The following is a 15396-nucleotide window of genomic DNA, read 5'->3' as shown; positions in this document are numbered from 1 at the left end:
TTGCCTTGTTTTTTACAAACACGTAATCAATCCACAACGCGTTTCCTCACACCGTGGTGAAACAGTCTCAGAGGCGTCACCCAGTCAGCATCACGTCATAATAAACTCCACCATACTAAACGTGCAGTGCACGCAGTGGATCAACCTCCGCACAACGACAGCATAACAAAACAGGATTTTCAACCTACCTGACCAACAAGGTGCTCCTGGCTGGCGCACGTGGAAAACTGAAGCTGTTTGCTGGCTGTCCGCCAGAGGGCGCTAGTGTAAAAACTAAAGATGCCGGCGGACTCAAAAGGCAGACGAAAAAGAAAGAACCGGAGGATCCTGTGTTATATATTTGTGTTGGTGTCATCTTAGCAGAAACTACAGGTAGGACAGTCAAGCCAGAGAAGCTTGCATTTTTGCACATTTAAACTGTCTGCCGTCCCTGTTTCACATGCCAGTAGCATGTTAGGAGGGGAGAGACTGGCTGAGATTGTTTTGCTAAGCGTTAGCTAAAGATGAGTCAGTATTTGGCCTCGTGTTGAGCTTTAAAAGCCGAGACTGGAGTGAAGGTTGAGACACCTGGATACCTGAGATAGTGTGTCAGCAGGTCTGCAACTTAAAGAGACTCCTTTCTGTCAGGCAGCAGTCATATAAGAACATACATCCCGCTAATGCTGTGTTAGCTACGAAGCCCGTGAATCTGAAAAGCATTCAGATATTTGGATATTTTAAATTGGTTTTGTTATATGTCGTGCGTGGCTGTTATATATTAGCAGTTTTAATGCTACAGGCGGATGTCTAGAGTCTTTCCTTTTATTCGGCATACATGTTTTACATAAATGTGGTTTGAATATGATCAAATATTAACTTGGATTTTGAAATACTCCATTGACGTCGTTTCCGCTAACGAGAGGAAGCTGTGTCCGCAACGTCTCTTAAACTTTGCTGTTTTTCTTCAGAGAAGTTCGGTTTTGTCAATGTTCATGTACAGAAGTGCTAGAACAAGACCCTTCTTTGTCTTTTACATTTTGCAGCAGTGATGAATATACCCAGCTTGTTTACAAAAGCAAAAAAGTTGTAGGCCAACGGACAAATCAAGATTAGTTTAAGAAATATTTCTGTTTTAATAAATTTTAATTTTTTTATTTATTTAAAAGCCATTTGAAGCAGTGGGTCACCAGATTATATATCTGCAAATCCTTACTAAGCAAAGCTGAAACGGCTCCTTCAGGTTAGCCAACAGAAGTTTATACAGCTGTGGTCAGAAATTTAGGTCTACTATGTGGGCATGAATGTCATGGTAATTTTGGGCTTGTAATGCTTTCTTTGAACTGTTCTTTTTCCAGAGTGAAATGACTGTAAAGCATCTTTTAATGGCTTTGAAAAACAATACAAGTTGGAATTTATTTAGGATTTTCCCTAATCCACACAGGGTCAAATATACACATAGACTCACTTAAATCTTTTAATAAGTGGTGGTGAAGGTTCTACAACGTCTTTACAAGGCCAAAGCCTATTAGCTTCTTCTTAGTAATCATGATTGACTACAGCTGGTAGTTTCTCTTTGTCAGCGTTAAAAGGATTTGTTTGACAGCGCTCAGTGGAGTGACCAATACTCAGAACAATGGGAAAGTCCAAGTTGGGAAGGTCTCTTGGAGCCATTTCCAAACCACTGCAGATTCATCCTACATATCTTTTAATGATTTAGTGATGACATCAGAATGTCATCACTTTACCAAGGTGTGGAAGAAGACTCAAACTGTCATCCTCAGATATGTAGGATGTTCAGAAACAATCCAGGAATCACCAAGATTCACACCTACCATGAACTGGAAACTGGAGGAGCACCACCGTGTCCACAGTGAGACAAGTTTTACTTCACCGTGGAGTGAGAGAGTTCTGACCAAGAAAGAAGCCCCTGCTCCAGAATCAACAACTTCAAGCTTGACTGAAATCTGCAGCTGCTCACATGGACACTCCAAATACCTTCTGCAGAAAAGTTTTATGGTCAGACAAAGACTAAGTTATTTGGCCACAGTGACAGTGGTATGTTTGGAGGAGAAAAGCTGAGGCTTTTGAACCTAAGAACACTGTAGCAGTTGTCAAGCATGGTGGTGGTAGCATCATGCTCTGGAGCTGTTTGTGACTACAAGTTCATTGGTTGATCGGGTATAAACCACCACAGAAGAAGACACGGCGCGGTTATACCAGTGGTACTGATAGATTCCACAAAGTGCATGAAAGATGACTATCTCTAAATTGTTCAGTTTCACCTCAAATCAACACCTGGACAGTTGAAACAGTTTGGTGTTCCTGCAGGACAATGATCCCAAACACATCAGAACTGGTTTGGAATGGATAAAACAGGCTAACATTAAGCTTCTAGAATGGCCTTCCCAAAGCCCCGACCTCAACCCTATTAAAAATTTATGGACTATGCTTAAAAGTCAGGTCCTTTCCAGGAAGCTGACTTCAGTTTAAATGAACTCTACCAATTCTCCCAAGAAGTGTAGTCAAATATGCAGCCAGAATTATCCCAGAAGCTTGTTGATGGCTACAAACAGCGTCTGGTCAAGGTCCAACTTGATAAGGGACATTAACCAAATATTAGTGGGGGTGTATGTATATATTTAAGCCTGTATGTATAATTTTTATCCTGTATAGATTAGAAAAAATCCAATATAAATTCAAACTTGTGCACCCAATTCTTGTTTTTTAACATTAAGGATGTATGCTGTACAATCATTCCACCCTGAGAAAAGAGGGTTTCAAAGAAATCACTAAAAACCCCAAATTACTGTGACATTCATGCTCATGATGAGTGGATGGATAACGTACATCTTAGCAAAGAACCAATTTTAAACTCTGTCTTAGTTACTTTGTTGCTAGCAGCCTGTTGCAAAAACACGACATGTTCTCATTTCTTTAGCTGAATCTATGCTACTGTTGACAGGCATAAAATATTATTTTTGCATCATCAAGTCAATTCCCAAAGAGCTACTGGCCAAAGGCTTGGCATATCTCAGTATGGTATGCAGTATGTCCTCAAAAAATTGAGGATAAAATAAGAAGTGGCAGGCATAATAATCTATCTACAACAGATGAACAGTATGTGAAAATCATGTCTTTAAGAAATAGCCAAAAAAAAAAAAAAAGGGCAGACACAGAACCTGAGAGATGCCCTTCTGATCAGGCTTCATTGAACCATCTGCTGTTCAATGAAGCCTGATCAGAAGTGATCTCAATAGATTGGTGGCTGTCAAGAAGCCGTTCTTACTTAAGGGAAATGGGGAGAAAAGGCAGATATTCCCCATCACTCAGTGGCAAAGAGAGCTCAGTGTGCTCCAGCATAAGAAAACACATACAAATAGACAAAACACCAGCCGGCCAAGACAATATCTTTATCAATTTGACAAAACATGTTGCACATTAGAACTATATACTGCAAGTAATCTAGAGAGCATCCAAAGAGGTGAGAAAGAAAAATATCTATGAAGAGACCAGGAGGTCCTTGTTTTTTAATTCTTTGGGTCTTTTGAAGATATTGACGTCAGCTAAACTTCCTGACCTTTGCCCCTTGGAACCATTTTTGTTGATTCACCCAGGGTGGTTTTGCATTTTCTTATGTTCTGACTGTTTGCACGTGTTTTCTTAAGTGGCGATGCGTTGAGCTCTCTGTAGGCCACTGTGCTCAATCCTCTTTAAGTGTGACAAGGTCACAGCTGATGTCTGGCTAAGCCTGAGCTGAGAGGAGATAAACCAGTGAGCAGGAAACCAGCTCCGGTGTGTTACTACGTGACCCACTGGCTGGATAGACAGTTTGTCACATGTAGCTGGAAGATTGTCTGAACATTTGATTGTAATTAGGACAGTTAGTGTGAAAACACCAGAAGAGAAACTCTGTCTGCTTATTTTCACATGCTGTCTCTCCCGTCTGCCTGCCAGGATGGCACAGTGGGGTGCCATATTCTCCATAATTGCTGCTCTTGGAGCAGCAGCGCTGTTAGCCTCCGTGCACAAGATTGATGAGGGACACACTGGAGTTTACTACAGGTGAGCCTTTTTAAATTTTTTTTTTTATTGCAGTACTCTGTTGCAAAACTTTACAGACTCAAGCACCTGCTTCAAATCATTTTGCTTTCAACGTCTTGTTTGTTCCACAGTGAGCACTGTAATTATCTGGGTATAAAAATGCCAGCTGTGTGCTGTTGTGAGCCTCTGCACCATCTTAGCTTCAGGGTATTTTGATACCATCACTTGCATGGACTTAGATTTTCCTTCTTAACTGGGGCTCTTTATGCAAATGATGACTTACCAGCGACAAGACTGTGGCCTCTTTGGGTCTTTAACGTGAATTCTGGGAGAACTCTTTTAGTTCCTGAGCTAACAGACTGCTTGATAAATTGGAAGTGTGGTAGCTTTTGTGTATACTATAAAGTTAATCTTCATCCCCTGAATAAGAGCTTCCAAAGAGGGGTTAGGCCTGATTAAAAAAAAAAAAAAAAAAGAAAAAAGATTTACACATCAGTCAACTGTGTGTCACACAGGGGAGGGGCTCTCCTGACCACCACCAGCGGTCCTGGTTTCCATCTTATGCTTCCATTCATCACCACCTACAAGTCTGTTCAGGTGAGTCGAGTCAAGTTGGTTGAAGAATTGAAGAATTTGTATTTCTCATAGTTTCTGTAAGTCACCCAAAAGCATTCCCAGCTAACACTGTCACCTCCACGTATGACTGTGGGCATAATCTTTACTCTTTTTTTTTTTTTTTTTTTTTTTTTTTTTTAAATGAATCTGTTCACACTAAAAGAACGTTATGTCCTCCTTCCAAACAGTTCAGCTAAAACTTTGATAATCAAATCATGTTGTGACAAAATTCATATAAGACTAAATGCCTTTCTGTCTTTCTGCCTTGCTGCTCTCCCATGAATGCCTTTCTTTATCCAGTATATTTCATAAACACTCATCTGTATGTTTTCATTGGCTCTTTCATGTGTCTTCCTGCTGCTTCTGGAAAAGTTCACTGTGTAAATATTGCCTCTCGCTGTGGATCTGTGAACCACAGAACCTTAGAATAAGTTTTTTAAATGTCTCAGACTGATCTATTTCAGTCACCTTCTTTATATTCTGACATGTATTTTTTTTTTTATTTATTTATTTTGGTGTAGTACGCTACAGGTGAGACCTTTTAAAACCAGCACTGTGCTTATTGTGTGTTTTAGTGTTTGTCTTTCAGGGACTGGGTACAGAATACATTAATCAAAAAAATAAAAGTACCAGTTAGTTAGACATGAGCTAATTTCCATCTGTAGTCCTTGGGCAGATTAAAAAAACAGTGTAACGCAGCCTTTTGTGATCATTGGTTTAAACAGGGCTCTCAGTAATCTTGAGTTTGGTGTTAAAGCTGTAGCCAGTTATCAGTTTAATCTTGGATTTGTTTTGGATTTAGTAGGAAGTGGATGTTTTTTGTTTATTTCACACAGGTCCAGGTTGTTTTTATGTATCCTGTTCTTCTTATGAAATACAGTTATTGTATAAAACTTGTATATGCTCCATCTGCCTTTAAAAAAAAACACCAAAAAAATTTAAAGCTCTGGCACAGCTTAGTGTGAGATACATAGAAGAAGAAAGCAGGAAAGGTGGTGAAAACTATTTCACTGCACTGTTTACATACCATTGTTTTTACGTGCCAGGACATAATAAAAAAATCATCGGGTCATTAGCAGGTCTTATAATTAGGTAACCTCAACACATAACATATTACAACATGTCATTGTTTATGTAACAAAAAAGCCAAAATACACAAGCTGTGTGTGGAAAAACGAAGCATAATTAGAAACAAGGACACACACACAATCTAAAAAAGTAAAATACTGAGTGCCCGACTAACAAACTATGAAGATGAAAAAGTGAAGTCCGCACACCTGAGAAAGCTCCTGAATGACTTTAATACAGTTACAACTGCCCTTCTTCAGACATAGAGGACATTACAGGAAACGCGCTATATCTACATGGCACGCCCACGGTGGTTAGCACTGTTGCCTCACAGCGAGAAGGTCTGGGTTCGATTCCACCTTGTCCCGGGCCTTTCTGTGTTTGCATGTTCTCCCCGTGTTTGCGTGGGTTTTCTCCGGGTACTCCGGTTTCCTCCCACAGTCCAAAGACATGCACATAGTAAGTGCATAGGAATGGCATGAACAAAAATAAAAGGGAACCTATCATACGAATGTACGCAAGTAAATATCACCTAATAGAAAAGCTGAACAATAAGGCTCATAATTCACAGAAAAGTCAAATTCTTCAAAAAAAAAAAAAAAACTAAGCATACCCTTAATGCTTCCATAAGAATTAAGAGCTTAAATAGAAGCCAGTGCACTTTATTAACTGGTGTGAGCACCTCTTTTAAAGCAGATCTGGAGCTGTTGCTGCCCAGTCTGGGTTAGGGTCTGTGAGAAAGACGTGGAAGACATTCAAGACAGCTGCTAATCTTCCCAGGAGTGGACATCCCAAAGTCAGACTGTGCAATGTTCAGAGAAACTGCAAAAAATCCCAAGAGCTACATCTCATACTCTACAGGATTCAGTTAGCATGTTAGATGTTAAAGTTAACAGCAGTACAATTGGAACAAGTATGGCTTGTTTAGAAGGGCTGCAAGGAGACAGCCTGTTCTCTCTGAAAACAACATGGCAGCATGACTCAGGTTTGCAAAATTGTATCTGGAACAGTGTACTTTGGACAGATGAGACCACGTTTGTGACAACCAAACACAGCATATCAGCACAATCAGCTCGTACCAGCTGTCAGCGCGGTGGTGGAGGGATGATTGTTTGGCCTTGTTTTGCAGCCACAGGACCTGGACATCTTGCAGTCTTTGAGTCGACCTTGAACTCCTCTCTATACCCAAGTATTCTAGAGTCAAATATGAGGCCGTCTGTTTGACAGCTAAAGCATAATCGGGTCTTGCAACAAGTCAATGAGTCCAAACACATTACAAATCTACAACAGAATGATTGAAGAAGAAAAGAATCAAGGTGCTGCAACAACACAGTCAAAATCCAGACCTCAACCTGACTGAAGTGCTGTGGCCGGAGCTTAAGAGAGCTGTGCTTAAATTAAACCTCAACGAATGCTGTAAAGAAGAGTAAGCCAACATTCCTCCACAACAATGTGTCATAGAGAAAACAGTAACTTCAATTATTGCTGCTAAAATTGCTTCTACAAGCTACTGAATCAGGGGGTCCACTTAGTTTTCGCACACTGCTTGTGACAGTGAAATGTGTGATGTTCTCCTGTTCATTTGAGGTTGTTCATTTAATTTGATTTAATTTAATTTGATGACAGTGGGGGAAATTAATAATTTCATTCAGTGACATGCAAATTAATTTGTATTTTTTATGTAATGTTTTTCTGGATTTTTGGTTCCACTAAAATAAAACTACCATATAAAGTAGAGACTGTTCACTTCTTTGCAAATGGCCAAACTTACGAATTCAGCAGGGGATCAAATAATTGTTTCCCTCGTTGTATATAAACCCTTAGAATTAGAACATGCACAAAAATATGTCTACATCCAAAAAATATAGGCTAAATATCTCCAATAAACAATCTGTACTTTCAGAGTGTAATTTAGTCACTTGTTCAATTTAGGTTATATGCCCGACAGCTGTGAGTGGAGACATTACTCATTATTCCTCCATGTGAACATGATATCGCAGGGATTAAGGGAATGTTTTCAATTTGGCACAAGAGTTCAGCTGAACTCAAGATGGAACTGATTAGAATTTGGTGGTCAAAGTTCGTGGGTCACTGAGACCTCACAAAGGATGTGTTGGCCATGACTGATGAAGTGATGCCCTTTTATGTCCAAAAGGTCAGAGGTCAAATTCACTATGGCATCATGATGAAGTGCAAAAACACTCTTAACATAATGGGTTAGCTGCTGTTACACCCAGAAATATCCTATGATTGTTGTTAAATAAGCCCGTCCTTCAGCCCACTCATCCTCCTGTAATGTATGTAGACTGTAATGAGTACTGAGTCCTGTTTGTAGGAGTGACAGGAGGAACATTCTCAGCAGGGTCCACCCTTCATTAGAAATGTTTTTCACACTAATTGGGGTTGTGAGTCGAAATAATGTGATTCCAGAATGAAAGAATGTTGGTCAGACTCTCTGCAGTGTTACATCATAACATGATAAAACTGTGATGACCTGTTGCTGTTTACCCTGTGTGCAGGACTGAAATCCACCCTTTCTCATATTGACAGTCCCACTGGTTTGAGTCTGATTGTTTTTTTTGTTTTGTTTTTTCGTTTCTTTTATTATATAATGTCAGCACCACAAAAATGAGCTCCTGGCAGGCAGAAAGTTGGCAAATATGTTAAACTTGTGATCTTTGTCTTGTAGACGACGCTGCAGACAGATGAAGTGAAGAACGTACCGTGCGGCACAAGGTTAGCATCCGTATCACATGTGGCCTTATTGCACTCAGGATTCAAGGTGCCCCCTGCACAGACCCCCACACAAAACATTTAGAAGATTGATCCCTGCAGCGTTGTTGGGAACAGAGTTTCACCACCACATGTCTGAACCTGGCTTCTCCCAGACCCGGGGGGGTGGGGTTGGGTGGTGGGTGGGTGGGTCGGTGGCTTCTGTCATTTCACACTAGTGTTGGGTAAAAGTGATTTAATTATATGCTTTTTTTAAAAATTTTCTTTCAGTGGAGGAGTGATGATTTACTTTGACCGTATAGAAGTAGTGAACTACCTCATTCCATCAGCAGGTAATTTCACCACATTACAGAGTGTGTTTATCCCAATTTTCCCCTCATTTGTTTGGGCTTTTTGCGGCTGAACAGCAGAAGATATTATTTTTTTTTTGTTTGTTTTTTTGTTGCTTGTTTTTTTTTTTTAACTTGACTGATCACTTGTTTCCCCCTCTGCAGTGTATGACATAGTGAGGAACTTCACTGCAGACTATGACAAAGCCTTGATATTCAACAAGGTTCACCACGAGCTCAACCAGTTCTGTAGCGTTCACTCACTGCAGGAGGTCTACATCGGCCTGTTTGGTGAGAGCTCACAGCTGCACACTACTTATTTGAAATAAATTTTTGCTTGCGGTTTTCTTTAATGATGCATCAACAGGATGCAGTCAGTCGGCAGCTGAGGGTTCACAGCACACCACCTGGGAATGCCTAAGCCGGATATTAATTGTTTTTTGTGTGACCCCCGCTCTTGTGAAATGTTACACAAGAGTGAGCCTGATCAGATTCTGTGGAATATAAATAACCATGGCTTAATGTAGTAAAGAAGTGGTTCCCAAAGTCAAGAATGCTGCAGCCCACTTAAAAACCAGAAAATCACATGGTTTTTAATGGTCAGAGGGCTGTAAATGTTTCATGCTCACCTGGCCTTTTCTCACCTTTTTTCCCCACAGACCAAATTGATGAAAATCTGAAGTTGACACTACAGGAGGATCTAACATCCATGGCACCTGGACTTATCATTCAGGTACAGACAGAGCACCAGACGGGCTACAGGCCAGAGTGAAGTTCAGTGAGACTGTAAAGATGAGGTCAGAGTTGTCTCAGTTCCAGTTTGCTGACAGCACATGGTTTACCATGCAGCACGCTTCCTTTGTGTTAGCTGGCTCGACCAAACCCAAAACGCAATCCGAGATAATGGACATCACGATGGTGGCTATCTTTTGTGCTCGGTCTTCTTCCATGCATTGAATGCCACCTACTTGGAAGCAGTAGTAGTAATTGTTATTGAGTGACTATATTTATTTCACCGCTCAGTGTGTTCTCTGTGCTGCCGCTGATTTATAAGGTGACAGCTGCACATTTAGAAGTGTTAATCTTTAAACGTGATCCATGTAAACATGGTAAGAAGTGGCTTCAGGTCATGCACATAATGACAGAAGCATTTGGCCAAGTCAAAGTGATATAGTTTTAACTGGTTTGAATATTTAATGGGTGTTCCTCAGCAGAGTGTGTTTCATGCACAGCATGTTGTCTGGAAAAGAATCTGTATAAATGTGGCCTTTGGAGCCGGTTTTAACACCAGACTGTCAACACGACCTGCTCTGGATCAGGCAGCATGTGTTAACACGGTGAACTACCAGGTTATAATAGAGCTGTCTTCGTTACATTGTAAACTCTGCCTTTAGGCTCAGCACGCCTTAGTAATTAACATACCCTTCTGTATGAGCAAGATTATGTTGCTAAAATCAAGTGGTTAAAGGAATGTAATTACATCGTAAAGATATAAATAAAATTTTACTTACTTACTAAAGAGAGCCTGACTATAGATCTCTAAATTTGCTGTTGCTTAATGTTTCTTTGGTGTAGATCTTGTTTATTTAATCTGTAGAAAAGGCAAAGTTAATTATGCTGCTGCAATGACGCCTTCTCCAGGAAAAAATCGGTACAGCTGTTTCACCCCACCTCCTGCCTTTATGCTAAGCTAACTTTCGCCTTGTTTTTCTTACTGGATAGACGTGAGAGCACCAAGGAGTGCATTTCCCACAATACTAATCTGTGTCTTTAGCGGGCTGAGCTGTAATCAGTTCTTCTGGGCAATGAAAGAAGAGGCCACTCTATAAGGAGAGGCGCCTGAGTTGAGCAAAAGGCAAAGTCATATTTTGTGAAAACGAGGCATCTTAGAACACTTGATCTCAGGCTTCATCAGTTATGACTGTGAATACTGCAGATATTTAGTATTGAAGAAATGTAAAAAACATGAGTTGCTGCTTAAGCCTTTAGGTTTCTGCATGTTTGTTTATCGAACAGGAATGACACCAAACAACAGAATAAGGAGTCCAATTATTAAATTTAATAAAGCCATTTCAAACAGTTTTACAGAGTACTCTGGTTCAGAATTGTCGAAGCTGCCTAATGCAGTCAGTCGGTGCAGCTTCACACAAGTCTGACACCGCTCTCTATCTTAGTTCAACTTTTATACACAGACTTAGACACAGTTACACAGTTACTGAAATATGCAAGATGTTGCCTTGCACGTATAGCATGCTTATCAGTTCCTTCTTCTGTGCCCTTCACTGTCACCTGTTAACGGCCTCATCTGGGTCCTGTAGACACAAAACATCAGACCAAAACACACATTCTTTTCCAGCAAATCACCGGCATGTGATTTTATTGTTTCTCTACTATGCAGTCTTATTTCTGTCTGCTGTGCAGTGTTATTTTAACACCTTCACCTTGTTGTGAAGACTAATGCTGCGATATGCTACTTAATACTATATTTCATTTTAAATTTGTTATATTTATGGTATGTCTACTGTGCAGCATATTTACACCCCTTCCTTCAGTATAAAGGATTTAATTTTGTATTTCAGAGTTGGATCCAGCCACAAATTGGATTTTGGTGATTTCACTGTATATTTATCACTTTCATTCTAATTATTAAGTGGGCCATTAAATATGTTTATTGTAGTTTGCTATTCTATTGGGAGTATAAAGAATAAACATTACAGGCTGTCTGTTATCCTTTTTGCCACTTTCAACTAAGGCAAAGTCAACATACAATTCAGTGAGATGCATATCTGCGACTGCGGGGGGGTCTGACTCATTCCTTTATAAAATGCCAAACTTTTTGATGTTCTAGTAAACAATGCTCAAACAAAGCGGCAGAGAATAACATGTCACATTTTTAATTTGACATGTCATAATAATTTGTACATGATAATTCAGTCCATAAAATCATTTTACAGTCTAGACTTTCCCAGCCTCTTTAAAGCCCCCCCCCCCAGAGCTTCTATCAGACGGTGTTTCTTCCAGATCATTTAATACTGTGTAAAATTACGAGGGACCCTGATTATTTTTCCCCCCTGCTGACTTCATTTTCTCACATGGAATGAGTGTAAACATGTTTCATTCCAGAATGTTAAAGGATTCACTGGACTGTAGTACTCTGAACTCTACTTTAATTCACCAGTAACTGTTGAAATAACAATTGCAGCTGTGTTTGTGAAACCAAGGGTCTTACTGTTGAGAGGGTCTTTAACAGGGCATTCATTATTTCTGGGCTGTTCTCCAGCATTGACTCCACTGATGGTAAAAAGCTCTTTTTATAGTCTTGTTTTTTGCTACATTGCAGTTGTCTATTTGTTTTTTTTTTTCTTTTTCTGTCCCACTTATCCACAGGCGGTCCGTGTCACGAAACCCAACATCCCAGAGAGCATTCGCAGGAACTATGAGCTCATGTGAGTTTGTTTTTGTTTATTTGTACATTGTATCATTTCATGAGTATGAATGGTCCCGATGTGCATCTAGCGCCTCCTGCCAGGTCCATTAGAGGAGGAAGACTGCTGATTCATGGTAGCCTGTGAGCAGCTCTCACTGACCTCATGAATTGGCAGCACGTGCATAGTCGCAGAGATGAAATAAACTTGGAGCCAGATTGAAGGACGCTGCAGCTCTGGAAAGTATAAGTCTTCAAGTTAAGCCCATGAGTGGTTGCATAAGGGAATTGAGATGCTTGTTTGTCATCTGGGTTTTGTAACCCACAGGTGCATTTATTTTATTATGTAGTACTTGCATGTGTAACTCTGAGTTGTGTTTTTTTGTGAAACATGGTCATATTTTTTTTGGTGCCAGGGTCTCCTCAGTATAAAGTGCTTTAAGTGTGCAAACAGATTAGAAAAGTGTGGTATAAGACAGCCTTTATGCTCTTTATTGCAAGGCAGTGCCACACATTCATTGCGACTATAGAAAAAAATCACTCTCAGGGATCTGTGGTGTATAAACACGTACTGAAAATCCGCAGTGAAAGGAAAAGTGAGCCCAAATTCAGTCTGGCGTTAAAACAAAATGCATGACGTTGTCAGGAAATTACTAATTATTCAAAATCCAGAGAGAGAGGGTTTACCATCAACATTCAAAAGGGATTTCTATAAGAGGATGTTTGTGATTTAAACAGAACTAAAAGCTTTACATTGCTACCTGGTAAATATTCGGGAAAATGTGTTTTAGGCAGTTAGTGAAAATCGTACCTGCAAAAACAACACTTTACACTTTTCATTCCTTCCAGCCATCCATTTTCTGCCACTCTGCAATGCAGGGGTAGCAGTCTAAGCGGACATAACATACCCTCCTTTTACCCAGCCACCTTCTCCAGTTCTTCAAGGGAGACACCAAAATCTTTCCTAACCAGCCCAGAGACATAATCTATCTGGCATGTCCAGGGTCTGCCCCATGGTCTCCTCCCCATTAGACATGCCTAAAAGACCTCACCTAAGAGGTGACCAGGAGGCATCCTAGTGCCAGAACCACCTCTACCACATCCTCTTGATAAAAAGGAGGAGCAGCTCTACTCTGAGCTCGTCCCAAACAGCTGAGCTGCTCACTTTATTTGTAATGCTGGGCGTACACTCTCCTGAAGACAGTCAAGCAATAAGTAACTGTCCACTTTGAGTCTGTCACTTCTTCTGAGATGTCAGATTTAGAAAATGTATTTAAGCAGAGTCTAAACTTTTAACAGTGGGAACTTCTTGCTTAAGCATAAAAGTGTGCGTGGAAGTGTTAATAAGAAGCACAAATTGAAACAGAAACCTAAAAAAAAAATTTAATGACTCCTGGCTTCTGTTCTCCTTGACTCATTTATGGATAAACTGGACCTAGCAGGGAAACTTCTGTGGGTTTGTTTTTTTTGGTCTAGCAGTGGGTCTGTAATCACTCACATCTCTTTGAGTAAATGAATTGTGTTTGTGTAAAACTGACAATATCATGTTAGCCATAATGGTGAGTTGTGTTCTCACACACCGTGATAAACATTTGGTGTCCTGTAATAACCTGATTAATTCAGATTTAAATCATTAGGTCCAAATGTTACAGTGTCAGTACTTTCACTTTGTTTGCTCACTAAAATAGCTGCTGACCTGCAGGAGGCAGTAGTATCTGTAGTTACAGTATTTTATCTTTAAAAAGCAACACGGGAAGTCAGCTTTGCATCCAGGTTTCCTCAATAATTACAGATGAAAATTAAGCTTTGGATTCACATTTTGGTGTCACTTTGTTTTAATTGCTCCGGTTTCATTTTGTTTTTACAGCTGCTCTGGCTGACTGGGTTTTGGTGTACCCTAAGAAAAATATATGAAATGAATCATGGTGTTAAAAAAACGCAAGGCAGATTGTTGGAAAAACAGTCATTCATCTGCCTCTTGGACTCTAGTGCTTCCTGTGAGGCTGAACCTGAGAGTTTATGTGTCAACTGAGCACTTTATTGCACGTTCACAAGACACATGGTTCAGATGCTAAGCATGAAAAAGTTTGAGCCAAGAGTCTGAAAGGTTTAGGCGCCCGACCCACCATCCAGAAAGTTTTGCCAGACAACTAAGAGCTGCTTCACTGAGCCAGCAATTATCTCAGTGCTGTATCATGCTCTTTGGACAAATCTGGGAGTTTCTTTGGTAATGACCTTAATTTCTGTGAACCTGTGTGTTTAAAATAAGTGTCAGGATTGGGTGACAAGCAGCTACCAAAGCCAAGTTTGCAAGCATATAGAAGTAAATGTCACACGCAGCTCTCAATTTTTTATGAATTTCTGATAAAAGTGCCTTTTATGTCAAAATGTTCTGTTTTGAAGGGAGAGCGAGAAGACAAAGCTGCTGATCTCTCAACAGACGCAGAAGGTTGTGGAGAAGGAGGCAGAGACGGAGAGGATTAAAGCAGTGATAGGTGAGACGCACAGAGAGAGCTGTCGTGTTTAGAGGGAACACAAAAGGCTGAAACTCTGTCATGCTCTTTTGTTTTGTTTTGTAGAGGCTGAGAAAGTGGCTCAAGTGGCAGAAATCAAGTTTGGGCAGAAAGTCATGGAGAAGGAAACGGAAAAAAAAATCTCTGAGATTGAAGGTTGGTATTGAGCAATGAGGGAATAAGAAAGAAGAGTAACCACAGTGTTTCCTTTTAGAGAAGAATAACTTGCTTTTAGTTACACTTCCCCCCCCCCAAAAAAATACCATCACATAACCAGCAGCCTGAACCTTTGATACAAGGCAGGATGGATCCATGTTTTTAAGTTGTTTATGCCAAAGTCTGCCCTACCATCTGAACCTGAAATTGACCAGACAGCCCGTGTGAAGTGGTTTGACATGCTCTGAGTTCTGCATACCCTCTGTGTGTTTGTTTGAGTTACTCTTGCCTTCCTATCTACTCCAAGCAGTCTGGCCATTGTCCTCTTAACCTCTGGGATCAACAAGGCATTTTCACCCAGAGAACTGCTGCTCACTGGATATTTTTCTATTTCATTCTCTATAAACCCCAGAGATGGTTGTGTGGGAAAATCCCAGCAGATCAGCAGTTTCTGAAATACTCAACCAGCCCGTCTGGCACCAAGAACCATGTCACATTTACAGCTCCTTAATCACCTTTCTTCCCTGTTCTGATGCTC

At 40.3% G+C, this 15396-nt stretch overlaps 1 protein-coding gene across 2 annotated transcripts in view; it reads left to right on the top strand.

Moving 5' to 3' along the window:
* Positions 1 to 259: 259 nt before the first annotated feature.
* The window catches only part of erlin2 (ER lipid raft associated 2), a 29859-nt gene continuing 14722 nt past the window's right edge, over positions 260 to 15396 (top strand). The window contains exons 1-10 of one of the 2 annotated variants that reach the window (XM_030738494.1): positions 260 to 372; positions 3934 to 4041; positions 4536 to 4617; positions 8393 to 8439; positions 8707 to 8768; positions 8931 to 9056; positions 9425 to 9498; positions 12153 to 12211; positions 14593 to 14684; positions 14769 to 14858. In XM_030738494.1, the coding sequence (XP_030594354.1) occupies positions 3935 to 4041; positions 4536 to 4617; positions 8393 to 8439; positions 8707 to 8768; positions 8931 to 9056; positions 9425 to 9498; positions 12153 to 12211; positions 14593 to 14684; positions 14769 to 14858 (739 nt within the window). In that variant the 5' untranslated portion in view covers positions 260 to 372; position 3934. Of the gene's footprint in view, positions 373 to 3715; positions 4042 to 4535; positions 4618 to 8392; positions 8440 to 8706; positions 8769 to 8930; positions 9057 to 9424; positions 9499 to 12152; positions 12212 to 14592; positions 14685 to 14768; positions 14859 to 15396 lie in introns of those variants that run through there. The other variant, XM_030738495.1, reaches the window with a different exon arrangement.

This window comes from Archocentrus centrarchus, chromosome 9, assembly GCF_007364275.1.
Source record: "Archocentrus centrarchus isolate MPI-CPG fArcCen1 chromosome 9, fArcCen1, whole genome shotgun sequence".
Classification (NCBI taxonomy): Eukaryota; Metazoa; Chordata; class Actinopteri; order Cichliformes; family Cichlidae; genus Archocentrus; species Archocentrus centrarchus.
Note: the sequence above shows the minus strand (reverse complement) of the source record. Positions and strands in the feature narration are given on the sequence as shown.